Source organism: Lucilia cuprina, chromosome 4 (genome assembly GCF_022045245.1).
Source record: "Lucilia cuprina isolate Lc7/37 chromosome 4, ASM2204524v1, whole genome shotgun sequence".
NCBI classification, from domain to species: Eukaryota; Metazoa; Arthropoda; class Insecta; order Diptera; family Calliphoridae; genus Lucilia; species Lucilia cuprina.
In genome coordinates this window covers 75580695-75602465 of record NC_060952.1, presented here as the reverse complement: position 1 = coordinate 75602465, position 21771 = coordinate 75580695, and the positions used below count along the sequence as shown (strand labels likewise).

At 28.7% G+C, this 21771-nt stretch overlaps 1 protein-coding gene across 4 annotated transcripts in view; it reads left to right on the top strand.

The window, feature by feature from the left end:
• Positions 1-21771, top strand: part of LOC111677910 (TLD domain-containing protein 2) — a 105370-nt gene that overhangs the window by 19386 nt on the left and 64213 nt on the right. For 2 of the 4 annotated variants that reach the window (XM_046949408.1, XM_046949412.1), the window contains exons 3-5: positions 9151-9222; positions 16306-16409; positions 20870-21163. In XM_046949408.1, coding sequence (XP_046805364.1) covers positions 9151-9222; positions 16306-16409; positions 20870-21163 — 470 coding nt within the window. Of the gene's footprint in view, positions 1-9150; positions 9223-16305; positions 16410-20746; positions 20766-20869; positions 21164-21771 lie in introns of those variants that run through there. The other 2 variants (XM_046949409.1, XM_046949410.1) reach the window with 2 other exon arrangements.

Here is a 21771-nt window from a genome sequence, read left to right as displayed (position 1 = left end):
TTAAAATAATAATTTAACTTTCATTGTGATAATCAATACAAAAATCATCAATATATCATTAAAACAGTTTTTAGAAAAAGTGTTAACACTCAAGTCAAACTTGCCTGCCCTTAACAACAAATTTATATTTATTAATACATAACACAACTGATTGATTTATTAATATGTGATTAATAATAGTAAAAAAAAAACTTCAAAATATTTTTCTTAAAAAAATGATTTGTATGACAGACGGACATACATCTATACCAAACATCAGCTGGTCTCTCATCACTCAATTATCGCATAAATAAACGTTAAGTTGTCTCAAAATTTACGCATATGTATACTAATTGATAAAATCAATAAAAAATATTTAAACAACTAAATTGAGGAACAACGGTTATGAATTTTTTCTTTCTCTATATTATAGATATATTTTGGGTGCACAACAGAGCTGAAAAGGTATTAGTTCGTTAAAAAAGAAATTATCAAAACAATACATAATGTTACTTAATTTTTGTTTTACTTCGAATATCAAACTGTCAAATGTTGATTCAAAACCGAAGAAGTAGATTTGTTATCAATCGTAGTTGGATAACTTCACTTACATATAGTGAATGCAAACAGTATTGCCAACTGAAACCTTAAGCATGTACAAACCAGCTGTGGTACACGTTAGACCTGATTTACATTAAGAAACTTTTGTTCATAAACTGTTTCTTATAGCCGAAGGTCCACACTACGCATCTTTGCGTCAAAGCATTACGCGCTTTTCATACCTCCTTTGCGTTCTACACTTCAAGTTACATGCGGCGCTTTTTAAGCGTAAATTTTTTGTTTTATTTTTAAAAATCTTAGCGTTTTTTCTACAGTTTTAATTTTTTTATCATTAAACGCATTTTATTTTATTAAAATTTGTAAATATGCATTAAATAAAGAATATAAAATGTCAAACTCAGCTGTTCGTGCGCCGCTTGTGACGCTTATAAAAGTAGAATGCTTAAGGTGGATCTTAAGCATTCTACGCATCAAGACATTCTACGCTTTTGTGCTTTCAGCATACAAATACATTGATTCTATTTTATTTTTGACAGGCGCATAGAATGCGAGAAAGCGTAGAACGCGTTGTGTGGACCTACAGCTTAACTTTCTTTTGAAGTTTCTTTAATGTCTACACCTACAAACTTTTGTTTTAGAAACTACATACTAAATGTATTGATTTCTTTTTGTACGAATTAGAAGAATAATAAAACAAAATAAGGTTTTGATTACGAGAAACTTCGTACCGCGAGGGAGATGAATGATATTTCTTTCTCTTTCACGCAAAATCAAAAGTTGTCCTAGTGTAGACGACACTTAACAGAAAAATGTTTAAAACGTCAGAAATAACATCTCTAACAATTTGCAAGATAAAAATTGTAAGTTGACACGGTAGTTAGACATTTTTCTGACAACATTCAATAATCTAACAACCGTGTATAGATAGCTTAAGACTTGATGTAAGCCTCAGTTAGACTTGGTTCACACACAAAAATCAAAAGTTTCCTAGTGTGAACCAGGTCTTAGTTTCTACGTTCCGTATCGTGACAGATCAGCAAATTCCTATTGTTCGTACATTAACAACAACAACAATTCCACAGTTATACTAACAACTTACCCAGGATTCCGTGACCCAAAACGAATCAGATGATTTATCACGGAACATTAAAACTAAAGAAAGTTTCACACGAGCACACAAGTAATATGATCTGTCAAAATTTTGTGTGGAGGAGTACGATTTGGATCGTCTAAACGCAAAATGTTATAAAACCTTTAATGTATTCCTGAACATTAAGAAGGTCTCCTGTTAATTTTTCACCAGTATTTTCATTCAAAATTGAAATGTTTCAATTCAGTTTAGCGACTTTTGACAGTGATATAAACAAGTAATAGGACTACAGTGGATTGATTACTTAGTTACTTCAATAAAGGAACAGTATTGCCACCAAAAATTCTCTTAATCAGCGTAATAACTTGTTATCAAAGACATTTAGTATTTTCATTCAAAATTAAATATAATGTGAAATTCACAGGGAATCGATAACATTACTTGCTTCTATAAACGATCTATATTGCTATCATAATCAGCGTAAAAAACTTGTTATCAAGTCAATTTAGTTTAGAGATTTTTAGGAAATATTGTAAACTAATAATTTAACATTCATAGTGGTTTGATGACTTCACTTGCATTTACAAGCAAGCAATATTTCTCAGTTTAGTTTATTGCAGAAGTCTTCTATTAGTTTAGTTTTACAACATTGAGAGAGTTGGCTGTCTTCCAAAATTGAAAGGTTTCAATTCAGTTTAGCGATTTTTGGAAATATTGTAAACAAATAATTAAACATTCACAGTGGTTGGATAACTTCATTTGCAAATAGTATTTCTCATATTCAGCGTAAAAGTTTGTTATTAAAAACTTCTATTAGATTTGTTTCGCAACATTAAGACAGTCGACTGCCTAATAGGTATCAGTATTTTCTTTCAACATTAAAAGGTTTTAATTCAGCTTTGTAGAGTTTGAACATAATGTAAATAAAAGCTTTACTATTCACAGTGGTTTGATAACTTCTCTATTTATACACAGCAATCAGTGTTGCCACTAGAAATTTCCATACTATGCCTAAAAACTTATTATTAAAACCCTTAAGATTTCATATCTTTACATGTCTGTCAATACAAGCCTCCAAAGTAAACTTAACCATATGTGGGTTATTATTTGTATATATTTTTATTAATTTGTTATGAAAAAAAACGTCAAACATAAAACGCGTGGTTTAAGTACAAAAACCCACTAAAATATTTGCATTTAAATATGCAAAATATGCGCGATATAATTTTTAAATATTTTTTTTGTGTCTTCATTTTTAAACACCAGTTGTCTGAGTATTTAAAATTATATATAAAATACTTCTTACGCCCCATAACAAACACACACACACACTCCCCAGTATCAGAACAATTACAGTTTGTTGTTATTTAAATAAATTTATATATATTTTTTTAATATAACAATTTAATGGTTTATTAAAAATTAAAGAAAAACAAAAACAAATTGTGAAATCAATTTGGGAATTTTTTTCTTGCTTTTACTTTAGACTCTTTTTGATTTGTTTTATTTTAAATTTATGTTTAAATTTGGTTTAATAAAGACAACAAAACGACGTAAATTGTTGTTTATGTTCTGTTGTCATAGATGATAATGATGATGATTATTAATGTCATTATTATGTTATGGTTTCAAAAAATTAAATTCATCAATCAAAATTTATTTCATTTTTATTAAAAAGTATTTTATGGTTTTGTTTTTTCTTTGATTTATAAAAATGTCATTGATTTCGTGTCTAAAGTTGGTGAAAATATTTTAAAGAAGTTTTGGGCCGATTTGCTAAGAACAGTAATATAGGTTAAATGGTCGTCCTCGCGATATCTTTACTGGGGACACAAGTATATTGATACCTTTGTGATACCTGAAATGAGATCGATCTAAGTACTCTGAGTTCCTAAAACAACCAGTTTGCTCTCGAATATGCTATACTGTCTTCCGTATATCAGCCTTCGATAGATCCGTTAAGTTATGCAAGAAGTTGCTAACTATCAGATAAGTCTATGGTCTGCTAGGGCGGGGTAATGACAAAGGAAGTGGGAGATACCCTCTTCATCATAGTTGCTCCTGCAGAAGTCATTACTGGGCAAGTTTAGTCTTTTTGCATGGAGCTCAAAGGGTTAAGTTCCGTAGATTGACTCCTAAAAACTAGATAAATAGAAGATAAACTATTAATTCGTATTACAAATGAGTCGTGGGAACAGAGTAATTTGCAATAACACGATTTATGTGTTTAACGATACCGTTAGAAGTGATATGGGGAATATGTTATAAAATTTCATGATACAAAAAGGCGAATTATGGAATAATGGAGCCGTTGGAACTTGGCATTACAGAGTTTATGAAAAGTGTCGTGTGAACAGGGCAATTCTCAATAACGCATAGGAAAGGTAAATAAAAACAGGAAGAGGACTATTGTGTACTGCATTACATGGAAAAAAGTTGTTAGTAAAAACCTTATATATGCTCCATGAAGGTGGTGGTCCATGGTGGTCCAGAGGCATGAAATATCAGAAAAAAAACTTTGCTGCAAAGGAATTTGGATCTAATTTCTTCGAAATTCTTAAATCAGTAACTCAAAATTGTCAAAAAATTATGTCTATAAAACTTATATATAGTGTTCCATGAAGAAATTTTCATCCATTGTATTCCAGAGGCATGAAATATAAGAAAAAATATTGTTGCAAAGAAATTTAAATTTAATTTCTTCGAAATTCTGAAATCAGACCCTCAAATTTATTAAATCTATTTAACATTTAAAGTACTCTTTTTATTTATAGAATAATATAAATAATTTCCTATTAAGCACGAAAATTCCTTTCAACGATTTTTAACAAAAAATAAACATAATAATAATCTTCATTATGATTTTTTGAACACCCACTTAATTCAATGAATTTCATAGTTTAAAATTCAAATCTCGTTAACATTAATAAAAGGTGTTTGTTTGAACATACCCCACGCTACAACAACAACAACTACAAATATATAAATTGTATATTTAAATTAAACATTCATGACATTATCTTTAATTTATCTAAAATACTTGTAGACGACTGCTACAGCTTTTGTCTTCATTGCAGACTAAGCATAACAATACTACTACTATTAGTTTTAACAGTGGGTGTAATAATTTAAGGTGCAGTTGTGAATTAAAAATTAAACTATTCCAAAACGGAGAAAATTTTCGGTAAATCCAATAGTTAGACCTGAGGTTGAAAAAAATCCAATGTAACCTTCGGAGCGCAGCACCTTACCGGAACCAAAGAGCTGAAACAGACTAACTCATTTTTAAGATTTTGAGCGAAGGCTCCTTGAATATAGCTATGTCTTGACTTAAAGCTCTATTCTTACCTGTTTTTTCTCATTGTTGTAGAGATTAGGTTCTATTTGCCTCATAGAATCCGTTATAATCCTGGGATTAATCCAATATGATCTTTTGGAGCATCAACTTTTACTCTTGGTGAACGACGACTAACCTCTTTCACAATTCTCATAATAATTAACGATTTTCTAACTGCAGAGGCGGTTCTTTCTCTTCATACTTGCTCCGGAGCCCGGAGTCCGGAGTGGAGACTCCTTGAATATAGTTATGTCTTTACTTGAAGCTCTTTTGTTACCAGTTTTTTTCTCATTGTACTATAGATTATGTTTCATTTGCCTCAAGATTAGGTTTCATTTGCCTCGTTATAATCTTCAAAGTGTCCCAGGATTGATCTAATTTCAATACTTCTCGTATTTTTGCAGACGATAACTCACCTCTTTTACATTTCGCTTAAATACTTGCGATATTCTGATTGCAGACGCCTAAAAACTCTTTCTTTTCATAGGTGCTGTGGAGATCTGATGATTGCCTTAGAGACTAAAAAGGAATCCAATATAACCTCTGGAGTGTAATGAGATTGACCCAATATGATCCTCTATAGCTTTGATTCTTTTTGCCTAAGAGGTTGAAAGAGAATCGAATATAACCTTTGGAGTGTTCTGCATATTCTGATTGCAGACGCCTAAATTCTTTTTCCCTTCATAGGTGCTCTGGAGATCTGATGATTGCCTTAGAGACTGAAAATGAATCCAATATAACCTTTGGAGTGTAATGAGATTGACCCAATATGATCCTCTATAGCCTTGATTCTTTTTGCCTAAGAGGTTGAAAAAGAATCCAAAATAACCTTTGTGGTGTTCTGAAATTACCCCAATATGATTTGCATTATCTTCTTCAACTTTCTCCACCGTGTTTCCACCATTCGCTCTACTTTCTTCTTGTTGGTATTAGACACATCACTATATTATCATCTAAAGATTGGGAGTGGGAATCCCCAACCGTTTTTTAAAAGGCCGATGTTTCTAATATCTTCCTCCAAGTATATCTACCTCTATATTTCTTCCACATTGAAAAATACTATTTTTCCTCATAATTGCCGACGTCAAATGACTCAAAAGCACATACTCAAAAGGCATACAATAAACCAGGGATGTATTTTATGTAAATGCATAGAAAAAAGTTAAACAGCTGTTTCCATTTTACTTTGTTATTGTTTTATAACAATCGTGTAAACATAAAAAATATGAATCATTAGACTTTACGCATTTAAAGTGTGATAAGCCTTTTAATGTGTAAGGGAAACCAATTTTGATCAGCGTAGCCAATTTTGGTTAGTGGTTAGCCATCCTGTCATACTGTAAAGGACAATTTGTTCATCACTTTTTTCTTTCCGTTATCTTGTGTAGATCAAAAAAGAAATTTTCCAAACAATTTTTTTAATTGATTCTTAAAATGCTGGATATCATTTCACTGTGATTGTTAACAGGGTGTTGCCACACACAATTTATTACAGTCAAGTGTTATCATCTCATAAATTCGAAAGACTTTGGTAAACCATTTAAAATGAAATATATGTATCCAGGTTAAAGTGCTACATAAATAGCGCTTGTACCTTTAACTATTTAACACACTATATACAAAATACATTTTATATATTTTTTTTGCAATTCACGTGATTATGGCGATAATATACCAAAGAGTATAAATTAATTTTTCTTAAAAAAAACAAACACACTTGACGAAATAACCCGTGACTACTGTTTAGAATACAAAATATTATAGTTTTTTTTTGTACAGCTGGTTTTTAAAAAAAAATATATATATATTTACATTTATGGTTAAAATTACCAACAAAACAGTGCAAAATAAACAATAACTTATAATTAATTATATGACTTGCAACAAAAACTAAAATTAATTCATAATGATAATGATTAACAGTGACAAAAAGTTGACAGCGATGCCATGCTAAAAAAAATGGTTGATTATTTATAGCGTTTGAAAAAAATATATACACTGAGAGAAAAAATGTAAAAGAAATTAAATAAAAAACACTTGTTTGACGATTAAATTAATAATGTGCAAATATTAACTTAAGTTTTAACATCTAAAAACTATAACTTTTATTAACATAAAATTTAGATTTTTTTTGCAAAATAATTGAAAAACTCTTAACTAAACATGCAAAATTTTGTTGCTTCAACACACTTCTGGTAAGCTGTTAATTTTCATTCATTTCTATCATAAAACAAAAGATTTTATTTTTTTATCAAATTTAAATAGAAAGAATAAGTGTGTCAGAATTTTAACACACTTGTCTACAATAATAAGTTCCTATAAGTAAAATACTATTGCTATTGTAGAAAAATATATACATAAATATATATGAATAAATTTGTCCATATGTTTGTTTTGATTTTTATTTTCTATAGCAATAGCATTTTTATTTGTTTTCTTAATTTAACAAAATTTCCTTTCGTAATTCATTGTATGACGTAGGTCACGTACACACACCCTTATATGAACGTCACCAGCCCCGTCATTATTTTTTTATTATATTATTATTTAGTTGTATTCAAAATCATTAAATGAATGATTATTGTTTTTGTTTTTCGGAATTACTTAGTTAATGATTTTTTTGTTGAGTTGGTTATGTTTGTTTAAGGGGTGAAGGATTGGGGATTAAATGAAAATTAATCCCTAATTCAAAACAAGTTTGACCTGGTCCACACTAGGAAACTTTCGTTGAGAAAATTTTGCATTGATTTGTTGTTGTACGAATGAGAATAATAAGACCAGGTTCACACTAGGAAACGTTTTTTTTTTTTTTTGGTAAACTTTTGATTTTTGTGTAACAAAGTAAGAAAGAAACAGCTGTTTCATTTTTTTGTATGTCATTATATAAAAATACATCCCTGATCTAATGTGAGTTGTTTGTTTTTTGATTCATTTCACCTGGTTCACACTAGAAAACTTTTGTTGAGAAACTTTCGATTTTGTGTGTGAGAGACAGAGATGGTTGATATTTATTTCTCTTTCTCTCACACACAAAAATCAAAAGTTTCCCAAAAAAGTTCCCTAGTGTGAACCAGGTCTTTTATGAAATGAATCGAGCGATGAGACTGTAAAATTTCATTATTTTCTTTCAAGGAAGCCGGTTCACACAGGGGAACATTTGATATTAGTGTTTGAGAGGAAGATAAAGAAATATCAACCATCTCTTTCTCTCACATATAAAAAATCAAAAGTTTCCCAGTGACTTAGACGATCCCAAATGTTCCTTTTACACAAAATTTTGACAGTTCATATTACTGGTATGATCGTGCAAAGGCGTCTTAACACACGTTTGCCATAAAGCAAAAAAGATTTCAACATTTGACATTTTTAATTGCCAATACAAATTTCTAATGAAAAAAAAACTTTCGTTTAAATGTCAATGACAGTTAAAAGATTATCTGCGAGCTATTGCTTCGCAGCTGTCACTTAATAAGTGGAGGAAATTTGTATTAATACATTCATTAACTAATTTAAACGATCGTTATTGATTAATTTCACAATTATAATTGTTAATGTTATACTTATAGCATTATTATCTAGTTATTATCAATTTAAGTAAGTGCTTTAAAGTGTTTAATGTAAATTTATATTAATAAAATAAATATTAATAGAAAATGTTAGGTTAGGTTATAGAGAGGAATGATTACAATTTAAATTGACCGCCATAGTATTATCTTCTAAAAATCAGTTTTCAATATAATAAATTCACTGTGATGATCTTTAAATAATCGTTCTTTTGGAGGTTTTTCCAAAAGAAATCAATAGTTATTACAAAGGATTTTTATTAATGCTCTATCGTCTACATAAAACACTCGAAATATTGTCGTTAATTAAACATTTAAAAGACTCCTATTTAGGATTAAGTCAAAATTACCTAAAATTTGTTTTCTACATTTCGATAAAAGCATTATTTTCACAAAATTTATAAACACTATATAGTAATGAAAAGCTTAAATAAGTTTTTGACATTTTGAATCCTTGGAAATGTTAAATATTTTTCAAAATTTAAAAATTGTTTTAAACTTATGCTTAACATTATTGTTTAGTATTTATTTGGGTCCTTTTTTCATTATTATTATTTCATTATGATTTTATTATTTTTATTTTGTTTATTTTTTATTTTATGCCACCATTATCAATATAGGTCACGTAGGGCTAGTCAAGATGCATCGTTTATGTCACGCAGTTTTGATAATTTATCAATACCAGTACGCAGGTAAGTACAAATTTAAATACTAAATACATATTTCTATAAAATCAAAAAAAATAAAGTTTGTTATATTGTAAATATATATGTATATTTAATTTTATTATTGTAAATATGTAAATATAAAAATTACACACGTTTTTGCATGTTTGAGCACGAAAAACACTTGAATGTTTTTGTAAACAAAATATAATTAATATTAAATAATATAAACTAAAGCATGTTGCCAATTATTTTTGTGTTTATATACAAATATATACTTTTTTCATAAAAAAATAACATAAATATCAAGGTTTACAAGAGGAAATAACCATAAATATAATAAAATGTAACAAAAACAATACAACAACAGCAGGTTTTAACAAAAAAAACTGGTTTATTAATTCTTTGGTATTAATGTTTTTATTAAACACCCTGTTAAAAAAAGAGTTATCGTTAAACTAGAGAGTTGCCAATTAATTAAATATAAATTTCCAGTGTTGTATTCCAGTTTTTTTAATTAAAAAATTTCAATTGAATTACTTTTTATTTAATTTTTCTTGTTATATTTTACTTTAATAATAAAAAGGAAAGTTTTCTTTTTATTGTTTTTTGTTTTTTTTTTGTGAAACTATTTTATTTATATTGCTAAAGCTTAAAACTTTGAGTTTAAAAGAAACATTTGTTGGAAAAAAAATAAAACACACCATCCAATCATTGTTAGTTGATTCAATTATGCAAATTTAACTTAACAGTAGAGAAGAAAAAACACATTTTCTTTTAACACAATTGTCAACATTAAATGCATTTTTGTGTCACCACTAAAGATAACGGAAGTAGCATCACAAAATGACAGCAATGATTGAAATCTAAGGGACAGGGTTCGAGAAAGTGTTGAGATTTCTATTTTTATAACAGTTCACCAGTTGGGAACTGCATCACATGTATTTATCTATTCGATCTTTCAAAAGATAGGATAGAGCTTAAACTAGAGTCTAGAATAGAGCTTATAATAGAGGCTTGAATAAAGGGTAGACTACAGTCGAGAATACAGATTTGAGTAGACAAGACTAGAGTCTAGAATAAGATTAGACTAAAGTCTAGAATAGAGACTGGGCTAGAGTCTAAAATAGTGACTAAATTCTAAAATAGAGACTAGACTAGAGTCTAGAATAGAGACAAGACTAAAGTCTAGAATAAATTCTAGAATAGAGTCTAGAAAAGAGTCAAGAATAATGTCTAGAATAGAGTCTAGGCTAAAGTCTAGAAATGAGTTAAGACTAAAGTCTAGAATAGAGTAGGGCCTAGTGTCTAGACTTGAGTCTTGAATTGATTCTAGAATATAGTCTAGACTACAATCTAGAATATAGTCTAGAATATAATCTAGACTAGAATCTAAACTAGAGTCTAGACTATAGACTAGAGTCTAAAATAGAGTCTAGACTAGAGTCTAGAATAGAGTCTAGATTAGAGTGTAGATTAGAGTCTGGAATAGAGTATGGACTAGAGTCTAGTCTAGAGTTTAGTAAAGAGTCTAGTCTACAGTTTAGAATATTCTAGACTCTAGACTAGAGTCTAGTCTAGAGTCTAGTCTAGAGTCTAGAATTGAGTCTAGTCTAGAGTTTAGAATAGAGTCTAGACTAGAGTCTAGAATAGAGTCTAGACTAGAGTCTAGAATAGAGTCTAGAATAGAGTCTAGAATAGAGTCTAGACTAGAGTCTAGACTAGAGTCTAGAATAGAGTCTAGACTAGAGTCTAGAATAGAGTCTAGAATAGAGTCTAGACTAGAGTCTAGAATAGAGTCTAGACTAGAGTCTAGAATAGAGTCTAGACTAGAGTCTAGAATAGAGTCTAGACTAGATTCTAGACTAGAGTTTAGAATAGAGTCTAGACTAGGGTCTAGAATAGTGCCTAAATAGAGTATATAATAGAGTCTAGAATAGAGTCTAGAATAGAGTCTAGACTAGAGTCTAGGATAGAATCTGGAATATAGTCTAGACTAGAGTCTAGAATTGAGTCTAGAAGAGAGTCTAGAATAGAGTCTAGATTAGAGTCTAGAATAGAGCCTAGACTAGAATCTAGAATAGAGCCTAGACTAGAGTCTAGAATAGAGCCTAGACTAGAGTCTAGAATAGTGTCAAGACTAAAGTCTAGAACAGAATCTAGACTAGAGTCTGGAATAGACCATATACTAGAGTCTAGAATAGAGTCAATACTAGAGTCTAGACAAAAGTCTAGTCAAAAGACTAGAGTCTAGAATACATGTTAGACTAAAATCTAGAAAATATTTTTGACTGAAGTCTAGATAAGAGCCTATACTAGAGTCCAGAAAAGATTCTGTAATAATGTCTATCTTGTAGTCACTTTACAAGATCACACATTACGTGCGAAAAGTCTAGTGAAAAGTAAAATGAAATTCCATACGTATAACAAAAAAGAGAATAAAAGTCGTATAATACATAATTTTTGTATTTATAAAAATACATCCCTGATCTAATGCGACTTGCTTGTTTTTAGAATCATTTAAAAAAATGAAGAGAGCCATACGACTATCAAATTTTAGTTTAGACCATCGCAGCATTTTGACAGATGTTATTTCTTGTGTGAAGCCGGCTTTATATTGAACACAAATTTAAATTCAATTTTCTTCTATCCGAACTCTGACTTTAAGAAATTGCAAAATGCAATAAATGAGGTTTAGAAAAACTAACAAATAGTTCATTTCCATGTTATGTATAAAAATGGATTTAGAAAATAAACGTGTCTATAAGATTGGCACCAGCTAAAAGAAATCAAAATGGCGACAGAGCGGTAACATTTTTTTGTAAGAGACAAATATCTACTTTTTCTTCTTTAATCTCATTTTCAACGAGTTTATTGACATTTCTAAATGTAAATGTTGCAACAAATCCTTTATAACATTATAACGCAAAAATTGATGTCAGTAGTTCATAGATAATTTGTACTTAGTATATCAATGTTAAAACACTTGTTGATTAATATTTTGTTTATTTAAACAATTGATTTTTATCTCTAAGTGCAGTTACATAGTCTGCAATAAAAATAAATTTTAATAAAAATGCAAACAATAGATTATTTACAGTTTAAATTTCGTTCTTTTTAGAGATGACAAGTTTTAGTGTTAAACTGCAGCTTAAATAGCGACGGTTTCTGTTATTGACATAAACTGTTTATTTCTCTATTCAGTCAAAATAATTAGAATTCAAATTTAGATCACGCAAAACTTTGCTCGAGTTTAATTATATTTAATGCAGACATAACTCTAGTTGATTTATAATTCTGGGGTTTTACGTTTTTTTTGGGGGGGGGCGTAAAGAATTTAGGTATTGCTTTTACGTTCTATTCATTTAAAAAAAATTGCTACATAAACATTTTAGATTTTTAAAGATTTTTCTAAAGAATTTAGTCCTACTATCTCCATAAATATTTAGCGGTTTGTTAAACTCAAAAGTAAAGATAAACGTTTGAGAGTTTCATTCAATAATTATTTAGACTTTTGCATGTGAAACCTTTCCATAATGTCTTGATTTTCTACTTTAGTTAGTCAAGTTTAAAACCTCACTCATTTAAAGCATTGTCACCAGATCTACTCTTACAATCTATATATATTGCATAAAGCTACTATAAAGAATACAATTTAACCCTTGAACTGGCATGAGATTGATATGAAATCTCCTGTAGATTATTGCACTATTTCAAAATTTGCTCAAAACCATATAATATTGGAACTTTTAGCACTTAGGGTAAGTAGTTATTTAGATAAATGCTATCACCTAGAAATGTTAACGTCAATCTGGAATAAAACAGATGTCGTAAATGAAAAACCTTAATAAACTGTACGATTATTACTTCCTTAAAATAAAAGTTCTCAAAACAAACTTGAGAGCTCTTGATAATTTATTCATTAAAAATCGCCTATAAAAAATTGTAAATATTTCCGTATGATTTAAAGCAACAATATCAATCAATTGAATAAAGGAACTAAAAGTACATTTCATTAACGACAAACAAAAATCAATAGAATTTAATTGTCACATTTATGTACAAAAAGAAATGCAAAAAAAAAACGTATTAAATGAAAAACAACCACAAAATGAAATTTTCTGCAAAAATAGAAAAAAATTCTACTGAAGAACAGAAACAGTAACAGACATTTTGCGGAAATTAACTTTGTCAATCAATATAAGAAAATGAACAAAAAAAAAAATAAACATTGAAATGAAAATAATATTTAACTATGATTATTGTAAGTTTGTATTTTTGATATGTCCCCTTGAAAATCTTGTTAACACTTCAACTTGTTCACTTGGCGTTTGGTTAATTCGTTACACTTTAAATACAACACTTGACAACAATAGTCTTTATTATCTATCGCTTTCGATAACATCTCATGTCGTTAAAGATGTTATTGATGATAATGTAAGAAGCTGTTGTTATCGACAGTGTGGTGATAAAGTTTTAAATTAAGTGTTTATTAAATTGATTCTTTTTTTAATATATTCTTTAGAATAAAAAAATATTTGTTTAGTTTTTGAGTTTTGCTTTTGCTGCTAAATAATTTCCAATAACTTTTGATTTTAAATTATGGAATATTTTGTAATAAGTTCTCTTTTTAATCAGCAATGTTTATTTTTATGTCAATCGTAGATTTTTGTTAATTAATAGAATTAAATAAAATATATATTTATATCACTTGCGGTTGGGAGTGGAGTGCGATGGATAGAATACATGGATAGATAGATAGATAGATAGATAGATAGATAGATAGATAGATAGATAGATAGATAGATAGATAGATAGATAGATAGATAGATAGATAGATAGATAGATAGATAGATAGATAGATAGATAGATAGATAGATAGATAGATATATATATAGATAGATAGATAGATAGATAGATAGATAGATAGATAGATAGATAGATAGATAGATAGATAGATAGATAGATAGATAGATAGATAGATAGATAGATAAATAGATAGATAGATAGATAGATAGATAGATAGATAGATAGATAGATAGATAGATAGATAGATAGATAGATAGATAGATAGATAGATAGATAGATAGATAGATAGATGATAAATAGATAGAAATACCTAAAATTCCAGAAATTTGTATAATTTATATTTTTGGTGTTTAAAAGGTTGTTATAAAACAATAATAAAGTTAGATGGAAACAGCTGTTTCACTCACATTCCTGATCTAATGTGACTTGTTTGTTTTTTAAATCATTTCAAAAAAATGAAGAAATCCATATGACTGTCAAATTTGCCATCCGTACTTTTCTACACAAAAATTTTAAAAGATTATATTATTTCTGTGCTCGTGTAAAAGCGGCTTCAAAGTTATGCAATGTATACATTAACTGCGTGCTTTCGGAACACCTCAAAGTGAGATTACATTTTGGTTAGACCTGGTCCACACTGGGAAACTTTTATTGAGAAACTCTTTCTTAATTCTCTTTTGAAGTTTCCTTAATGTCTACACTTAGAGACTTTTGTTTTAGAAAGTACGTTGCAATTGCATTGATTTGTTGTTGTACAAACTGTATGGAACTGGTCTAGACTATTAAACCTTAACTGTTTATACCCAGGTGGAGACAATTAAAGCTCTTTATCTTTACTGGTTGACAGTTATTACTTAAATGTTTAAAAGTTTTCAACTTATTATATGACTTTCCTTTAAGCCAACCCTAAGCTTATAAGCTAAACCCACAAATCTAATAATTCAAAACAAATTATTATGATTAGTTATGGATCTGCAACTTTATCTAGCTGTCACAGATCTGCAAAAGGTATCATCGACCTCGAATTGTCACACAGAAGTAATGTAAGCGCAGTCCATATAGTAGCTATAGAATGTTAACTTTACAAAAGTTTTTCAGTGTGTCAGAACATCAATCCGATAGTTATTTCTTATTAAATTTATGTATTCTTTTTTAAACTATTTACCTTCATATAGTATTTATTTTAAAATTGAGTTTCTTTCCATTAATCGATAATAATTAAAATATCTTTTTCAATAACACTTCTTGAAGAAGAGAGTCTTTTTATTTGAAGCGCCGTTAGGTGACTTCAAGTGTTGTATTTAATATAAATAAATATTAATGCAATTTTCAATTGTTTACAGATTTTTTTGCTATTGACCGCTTTTGTTATTAAAAAAAAATAAATTTAAAAAACTGAAGTGTATTAAGGCAATTTTTAAAAACTACATTTCTTTTTTTAAGTAGGGGAAAATGAGGAGGGGTTAGGAAACTAGTTGCTGTTATAAACATAGAAAGATAATTCTTTCAACAAACGATTCAAAGGACAAAATTGACTATTATTATCGAATTATGGTGTTTTCGATTATAATTTTAATAATTTGCTTAAAACTTAATGCTTGACTATAAAATGAAGTTTACAAAATTGTTTTCAAATTACAGATTTCAAAACCATTTTTGTTTTGAAATTCTACGCATTTACGCAAAATAATAAATTTCATGAAAACTTAAATTTAAACTATTTTAAGGACTGAATGTAGTTTGCATTGAAAATAAAAGCAACAAATTATTTAACAATTAACAACTATTGTTAAATTTTGTGTAAAATTATAAACAAAAATTTGTGTTAAACGCAAATATTTTTTAAAAACCCTGTTCAGAAAGTAGTAAAATGAAAAAAAGAAATATTTATTTATTAAACAGATATTGACATATTTTATTAACAAATTATTATCACACCTGTCATGTTTTTCAATTTTTGTTTTCTGTATTTTTTTTGCGATTTTTATTTATCAAACGGATGTTTTCTAAATAAAATAAAAATGAAAATTAATTAAAATGATTAAACGGCATTTAGTTTTCAAATAAACAAAACAAAAACATAACAATTATAACTTAATTTTAAATTTAGAAAATTTTGTAGTTTTATTTTTTATCCATTTATGGTTATTTCCACTTGTAAAATGATAATGATGAAACAAAAAAAAAAACATAAAAAATCCCCTGCTACAACAAATAATAAAAAAACAATTTCAATTTTTCTCTATAATTTAATTTAAATCAATTTTTCCTAATCCCATATTTGTTTTTTCGTTTTTACAGGAGTAAATCGCGCAGTGTTGATCATGGCCTTGCGGCACCTTTCGATTTGGATTCATTGCGTTCCAAAGTCGAAGGACGCTTTGAAAGTGTTGACAGATTATCAAGTAAGTATAAGTTGTTGTTGTTTGTTTTTGTTTTAATCTTCTATTCCAGCTGTTTTTTCTTATTTGTTTACTTAAATATTTGTGTTGTTTACTTTTTGTTGATATTAACAGAAATCGTTTTGTATATATATTTTAAAGCATATCTTAAGGCGTTGCTTATAAATAAAATCACTCAATCTTAATTGACAGTTTTGTTTATTATTGTTCAAATAATTTTGAGTGAGATATTTTCGTTTAATTATTTGTTGTTGTTATTTGTATTTTTAATAATACACTAGTAAAAATGAAGTTATTTAATTAATAATTAAAATTTAATGAAAATTTTCTCTTTTTGTAATTACTTGCGACTTATGGTTCTATGAGTCGACTTTTGAAGAATGAATGAATGAACTAATGAAATCAGTTTAGGTTAAGGTGGAGGTACTAACACGCGTTGAAGCGGCAACTCTTTTTGAACTGCAAGTTACACATCACGCGTCATTTTGTTTATTCTTTTAATGGTTTTTAATACTTTTCTATTAAAGAAAAAACTAAATTTTTAAGTTTTTGTTAAAATTTTTAATAATTAACAATCCCGATCAGTTGCCGACGCTTCAAAATTGAAAGTTGTTGAACTTTTTCGCGGCAGACGCGTTACAAACTACAGTTTGTATGACCTGGTCCACACTGGGAAATTTTTGTTGAGAAACTTTTGATTTTCTGTGTGAGAGAAAGAGATGGTTGACATTTTTTCTCTCACAAACAAAAATTAAAAGTTTCCTAGTGTGAACCAGGTCTAACATGTGAAAATACACTATTTCAACTTTTTTGACAGAAGCGTATAACGCGTTGCTGCGTACGACGCGTATTGTATACTTCCACCTTTAGGTTTGACAGGTGACTGCATCGAACATCCGAACATACAGCCCTACTTGAGTCTTTTAATTTACAAGTTTACTTAGATCTGATCCACACTAGGAAGCTTTTTCTTAATTCTTTTTTAAAGTTCGCCTAATATCTACAAATAGAAACTTTTGTTTCTGAAACTATTACAACTAATAATTGCATTGATTTGTTGTTGTACGAATGAGAAGAAACACAAAACAAAGCAAGTTTCCGAGTACGAAAAACTCCATACCGCGGAAGACATGAATAATATTTCTTTCTCTTTTATAAGACCTGGTTCACACTGGGAAAGTAGATATACTTTAAGCTTTCTAACCGTCAAGGCATTCTACGCTTTTTTGGTTGTAACTTTCAGTATATAAATACATTGATTATACTTTTTTGACAGACGCATAGAATGGTAGAAAGCGTAGAACGCGTGATGTGGACCTCCAGCTTAAAACTGTGATACACGATTGTCAGATCTTACAACGTTGTCAGTAAAATGTGCAACAACTTAACTTACAATTTTTCTTTTGCAACATTGTCAGAAAAAGCATTACTGACAATGTTGCAAGACAAAATTTGTAAGATAATGATGTTGTTAAATATTTTACTGCCAACATTGTAAGACATGACGACATTATTAGGTTTATTAAGAAAAAATGTAGAAACATTTTTTTGAGCTTTTCTTTTTTATATATTTTACAGCTTTTTTTAATTGTATTGTTTGACAACACTTGTTAAACACTGTGTAACAAATACTAGTGAATAATAATTATCTTATCTTTTAACTTTTTTTTAAATCAATTTTAATTTGATTTAAAACGTCAAATAAGATAGTGTGTCACTTTAAATTGATAAAAAGTTTATATTTTAAATTTAATTTAAACTTTGCACTATTTGTGTGCTTTGTAAAAATTTTCTAAAAGAGTTTTAGTTATTACAAAGTATACTTTTCTAAAGTTTGATCTGTACTAAATCCAAAACTGGAAATAAGTGTTAAAAAACAACTTGTAATATTGGCTTAGAAATTGTCATAAATTCCTTATTTTTTTGTCATAAATCTTTATGTTTTTTAAACAACTCTGTTTTGTAGTTGAAAGGCACGAAATTTAAACATTTCGAAATTGAATTTGTCCACATGTTCATACAGATGATATCATAAATCCCACACGTAAAATACTAGAAGAGTACTTTTTAAATGGAACGCTAACATTTGTATGTTTTAAAATTTAAATATATATAAAATATTTTTTTTTGCGTGATCGTGCATGAAAAGTAACGCTTTTTAAGTTATTCCTTGAAATAGTAAAAATTTACAGATCGTTTCAGAAATAATTTTAATAGTTTTTACAATTTGCACTTCTGTACGTTTTGCATTAAAATGAAATGCAGATGGAAAACATAAAAGATCGAGTCAAATGAACTGAGCAAAAATTAACTACAGAAATATGAGAATCCCATAAAACAATGTTTTGCAAATTCGTCGTTTTTTTTATTATCAGTTAGAGTTAAAGCACAGGGTTGCCAATAGTTAGATTTATAAAATATATTTAGAATTATTTTATTATTATTGATTCTTTTAGAATATTTTTGCTGATCTAGTTCTATATAGTTTTGTTTAGATATTTAAATATTTGTAACAAGGATCATTTAAGACATTATAAATTGATAAAGTTTATCGAATCCATTTCAAGCCTGAGTGAATAAATCAACTGCTTTGATATATTTGTTTAGTTTCCTCTACTTCTTCGATTTTGAGAAACAACAGTTTAGCAGAAACAACTTAATTTTCTCCTCATTTATTCAAAAAGAGTTTGATTTCGCCCATTTTGTTTAAAAATAATCTTATGGATGTCAAAGTTGTCCGCGCAAAACCTTGTGGACTCTAATTGTACCAGTTTCCGAGATATACGACTTTTAAGTTACTTAGCGCCGTTTAAGGGAACTTCACACAAAGTCTAATGAAAAAGTAAATTAAATTTCTATCTGTTTAACAAAAAAGAGAATAAAACAATAAGAAAGTAAGATGGAAACAGCTGTTTCACTTTTTTGTATGTGTTAACATAAAAATACATCCCTGATCTAATGCAACCTGCTTGTTTTTTTAATCATTTCAAAACATGAAGAGAGCCATACGACTGTCAAAATTTTCATCTGTAATCTCTCTCAATGTTTTGGTGGTTTCATTACATATTTTGTTTAGACGAACCCATTCGTACTCTTCTAGACAAAATTTTGACAGATCATATAACTTGTGTGATCGTGTAAAGCTTTAAGGGCACATCACGCGATCACACTTTACGTACGAAAAAGCAAACTGAATTTCTATCAGTATAACAAAAAAGAGGATGAAAATCGTATGATTTGTATTTTTTGTGTTTGCGCGATTGATATAAAATAATAACAAAGTAAGATGGAAACAGCTGGTTCACTTTTTTGAATGTTATAACATAAAAATACATCCCTGATATAATGCGACTTGTTTGTTTTTTGAATCATAAGACTGTCAAAATTGTTATCCTTCTCTCAACGGGTGATGGTTTGTTGTATACCAATCGTGTAAACGTGCGTAAAGTGTGCTCGTGTGTAGGTCGCTTTATCCAGGTTCTCTAGACACATCTACATATCTATTTTCGGTTTTTTTAGAAATAGTTATGTCCGTCTATAGCAAAAAATTCAGATTTCTATTATTTGACTTTTTTCCAAGCTTATTTCTATTTGCAAAGTCGACTCTTTTCTTTTAGAAAGTCTAATTATAGATTTTTATTGAGTGAAATAGTCAATAGTCGAAACCCTACCGTGTTTTTAAAGATTCAATTTTTTTATCTAACGGTTTTGTGGCAACACTGTTTTAAACAAAACTTTCATTTGCTCTCCCTCTCTGTTTCTCTTATTTCATTTATGAGTTCTGTTTTTTTTTTTAAATTTGTTTACATTTGTTACTTTTTTTTCCGCAACCACAGCAAAAACAAAAATTTCAGTAGTCAGTTGTAGTTTGTTTTTATTTGACGTCTAATTATTGTAAAATTTAAAATATTCGTTTACAATTGTTTACATTTTGAATGTGATTGAGAGAGTAGAGTGTTTATTATTACTATTAAATTGACCGGCTAAGCTTTTTTTGTATTTATAAATAAAACTACATATTCAGTGTTAACTTTTAATTAGACAGTTGAGTGTGCCGATACAAATAAGTTGATAAGATTTGTTGTAACGTGTTTTGAGAAATAAAATGCCAAACAATGGAAATAATAAAAATTTATCGACGTTCTATGAGTAATAATAGTGAAAATCTAGCATTTGATCAGGATCACAAATTCCATGCTAATGAGTTTGTTGTAGTTTATATAAATGCCGATAACTTGCAACAACAAGGGCAAGAATTTGACAGCTGTAGCAGTTATAGTCATCATCATCATCATTATATTGATGAACTTGAAGATTATGTTATATTTGAACAAACTGTTATAACCACTTTTGAAATAAGTAAACAAATACAAAAACCATAAGTTTTTCTTTTTATTTTTTTGTTTGATTTTTTTTCTTTTGTTGCTTTCCCACAAGTTAAATTGTTATTGTTTTTGTTTTAGATGAACGTAAAAAATCATCACTACCAACCATACCCACCGTTAATTACACGGTGGGAAATCGTGATACCTTGACATCGGTGGCAGCACGTTTTGATACAACCCCCTCAGAATTGACACATTTAAATCGTTTAAATAGTTCATTTATTTACCCCGGCCAACAGCTGTTGGTACCCGATAAAAGTGCCAAGGATAATGTATCGACCAGTTCGACAGATGATAAAACTGGCGGTTCAAGTGCTTCGGGCAAATCGAGTCCGATTGAAAGAAAATTATCGGCTGAAGAGCAAAGTGAGGGTAAGTTTTTGTTTTTTTTTTTTTTTTTTCTTTTTAACAATTTTAATTTACAATTTTTTTATTACTTTATTAGTATGAAAGCACTTTTTAGTTAAATATTTTTTGCACTGTTCTACTAATTGGAATGTTATATCAGTTTTCAAAATTTATTTATAACAAATCGGAAAAGTTCATCAAAATTTTCTTATTTAAAATATTTATTCGTTTTTAATGAGAGCAGACATGGTTCAGAATTTCGGTACATTTTAGTCTATAGTGTAGCTTATAGTCTATAACCTAGTCTATTTTATAGTCTAGTTTAAAGCCTATTCTAAAGACTAAAGTAAGGTCTATTCTAGTCTATAGTCTAGTCTATAGTCGAGTCAATAGTCCAGTCTATAGTCTAGTCTATAGTGTAGTCTATAGTCTAGTCTATAGTCTAGTCTATAGTCTAGTCTATAGTGTAGTCTATAGCGTAGTCTATAGTCTAGTCTATAGTCTAGACTATAGTGTACTCTATAGTCTAGTCTATAGTTTAGTCTAGTCTATAGTGTAGTCTATAGTCTAGTCTAGTCTATAGTCTAGTCTAGTCTAGTCTAGTCTAGTCTAGTCTAGTCTAGTCTAGTCTA